This window comes from Phaseolus vulgaris, chromosome 8 (assembly GCF_051622355.1).
Source record: "Phaseolus vulgaris cultivar YP4 chromosome 8, ASM5162235v1, whole genome shotgun sequence".
In the NCBI taxonomy this organism is placed as follows: domain Eukaryota; kingdom Viridiplantae; phylum Streptophyta; class Magnoliopsida; order Fabales; family Fabaceae; genus Phaseolus; species Phaseolus vulgaris.
In genome coordinates, this window is record NC_143505.1 from 2803814 (window position 1) to 2806756 (window position 2943).

General features: G+C 46.1%; 1 protein-coding gene across 1 annotated transcript; it reads left to right on the top strand.

Moving 5' to 3' along the window:
* Nucleotides 1-906: 906 nt before the first annotated feature.
* LOC150025352 (uncharacterized) lies at nucleotides 907-2094 on the top strand. Its single transcript, XM_090293587.1, has 2 exons — nucleotides 907-1397; nucleotides 1476-2094. Exons 1-2 carry the CDS (start codon nucleotides 907-909, stop codon nucleotides 2092-2094), a joined length of 1110 nt encoding a protein of 369 aa, XP_090149713.1.
* Nucleotides 2095-2943: the final 849 nt, after the last annotated feature.

The following is a 2943-nucleotide window of genomic DNA, read 5'->3' on the forward strand; positions in this document are numbered from 1 at the left end:
TGGTTAGCCAATGTGGTAATGGTTAGAAAGGCAAATGGAAAGTGGCGAATGTGTGTCGACTACACGGACCTTAACAAAGCTTGTCCAAAAGATTCGTACCCCTTACCGACTATTGATCGGCTGGTAGACGGAGCAGCCGACCATCAGATACTCAGCTTTTTAGACGCATATTCCGGATATAATCAAATCCAGATGCACCCGAAAGACAAGGAGAAAACAGCCTTTCGCACAGACTCCAACAATTTTTATTATGAGGTTATGCCGTTCGGCCTGAAAAATGCTGGAGCCACTTACCAGCGCTTGATGGACCATGTCTTCCATGACATGATCGGACGGAATGTCGAAGTATACATCGATGATATCGTGGTTAAGTCGAACTCCCGTGACCAACACATTGCAGATTTGAAAGAAGTCTTTCAAGCTTTGCGCAAATACCATATGCGTCTGAATCCTGAAAAATGCGCGTTCGGCGTAGAAGGAGGAAAATTCTTAGGGTTCATGCTCACTCACCGGGGCATAGAGGCAAATCCTGAAAAGTGTAAAGCCATCGCAGAAATGCAGAGTCCCAACAGTCTCAAAGAGATCCAACGACTCATCGGTCGTCTCACCTCTCTGTCTCGTTTCGTACCTAAACTTGCTGAACGAACGATACCCATCATTAAACTGTTAAAAAAGACAACCAAATTTGAATGGACGGCCGAATGTGAGCAAAACTTCCTCCAACTAAAGACATTTTTAGCTTCTGCACTGGTCATCCAAAAACCAAACACATAAGAGCCCATCATAGTCTATCTGGCTGTCTCCAGCGAAGCAGTAAGTTCGGTTCTTGTGCAAGAGATACAAGCAGAAGAACGACCGGTGTATTTTGTGAGCCGTGTGCTACACGGCGCGGAAGTCAGATACCAAATGGTTGAGAAGGTGGCATTGGCCCTAATCATCACCGCACGACGAATGCGAATGTATTTTCAGAATCATCGCATCATAGTTAGAACCAACTATCCTATTATGAAGATTTTGACTTTTAAACCTGACCTGGCCGGACGTATGATAGGATGGGTTATCGAACTATCAGAATTTCATGTCGAATACCAGCCGAGGGGCGCAATCAAGTCCCAAGCCCTCGCAGACTTTGCATCAGAACTCACTCCGCAACCGACCGAGGAAGAGGAATCTACATGGGTGTTGTATGTGGACGGTTCTTCAAACAACCGCTCATGTGGAGCAGGAGTGGTGTTGGAAGGGCCAGGCGAGATTGTCGTGGAACAGGCAATGAAGTTTGAATTCAAGACTTCGAACAATCAGGGAGAATATGAAGCTATCATTGCCGGCCTACACCTGGCTATGGAGTTAGAAATAACCAAATTGATTTGCAAAAGTGACTCTCGGCTGGTCATCGGGTAGCTCACAGAGGAGTATGATGTAAGGGAAAATTTACTTCAGCAGTATTACCATTTTGTGAAAAACCTCTAAAATAGGTTCGAGGAAGTATCATTCCAACACGTCCGGAGAGAAAACAACACTCGAGCAGACACTCTCTCACGATTGGCCACGGTCAAGCAAAAGGGAGTCCACCGGTCGGTCATACATGTGACCCTGAATAAACCAAGTGTCGGCGTGGAGGAATGTCTAACGACCAACACTCAGCCTAACTGGATGACCCCCATCAAACAATACCTGACAGAAGGAATATGTGACCCGCACTTGGAGAAAACAATGAAACAGCAGGCTGCCAGGTATATTCTTATTGATCAAGATCTCTACAGGAGAGGTTATTCTCGTCCTCTACTAAAATGTCTGAATCCTGACCAAATTACCTATGTGATGACCGAGTTACATGAAGGAATATGTGGAACTCACTCGGGAGCACGAACCATGGCTGCTAAAGTGCTCAGGGCCGGATACTACTGGCCGACCGTGCAAGGAGACTGCACAGAATTCGTTCGGAAATGCTTGAAATGTCAGGAATACGGGAATATATCGCATGAAAAACCAGAAAACTTGCATTACATTCTATCTCCCTGGCCGTTCGAAAATGGGGGATGGACATCATCGGAACCTTTTCACCTGGCAAAGGACAATGCAAATTCCTGTTAGTCGGCATTGACTACTTCACTAAGTGGATCGAGGCCGAACCCTTGACAGTCATCACTGCTCGTAACGTCCAAAATTTTGTATGGAAGAATATCATCTGCAGGTTCGGCCTACCTCAAGTTATTATAACAGACAATGGCTGACAGTTCACCGACCGAGGGTTAGCAGAGTTTTACGAGAAACTCCATATCAAACACATCACAAGCTCGGTGGAGCATCCGCAAACCAACGGTCAAGCCGAGGCCGCCAACAAAGTCATTCTTAACGAACTTAAAAAGAGACTCGGCCCAGCTAAGGGAAATTGGACTGAAGAACTTTTGGAAGTCCTCTGGGCCTATCGTTGTACACCGCAATCAACAACTCAGGAAACACCTTATAGCCTGACGTACGGCACCGAAGCTATGATTCCGGTCGAGATAGGCGAGCCTTCCATACGCCGACAGACATTAGACCTGGACTTGAACAAAGAAAGTCTACTGGTCGGCCTCGACTTCATTAATGAATTAAGAGACAAGTGCAGAATACGAGAAGAGGCATGCAAAATACGTGCGACACGACGATATAACTCAAAGGTGAAGCCACGAAATTTTCAGAAAGGAGATTTAGTTTGGCGCATGCGCAGTGATGCCCGGAAAGACGGAGGGAAGTTTGCAAGTAACTGGGAAGGACCATTCCGCATCGCCGACACAGCAGCCGGAGGAGCATATCACTTAGATCATTTATCAGGAAAATCTGTACCGAGAACGTGGAATGCCACGCATCTCAAATTCTATTACAGTTGATAAATGAAAATCAGTGTACTCTTTCCTCGCTCGGTCGTTTTATCCCTGAAGAAGGGTTTTCGACCGAGAA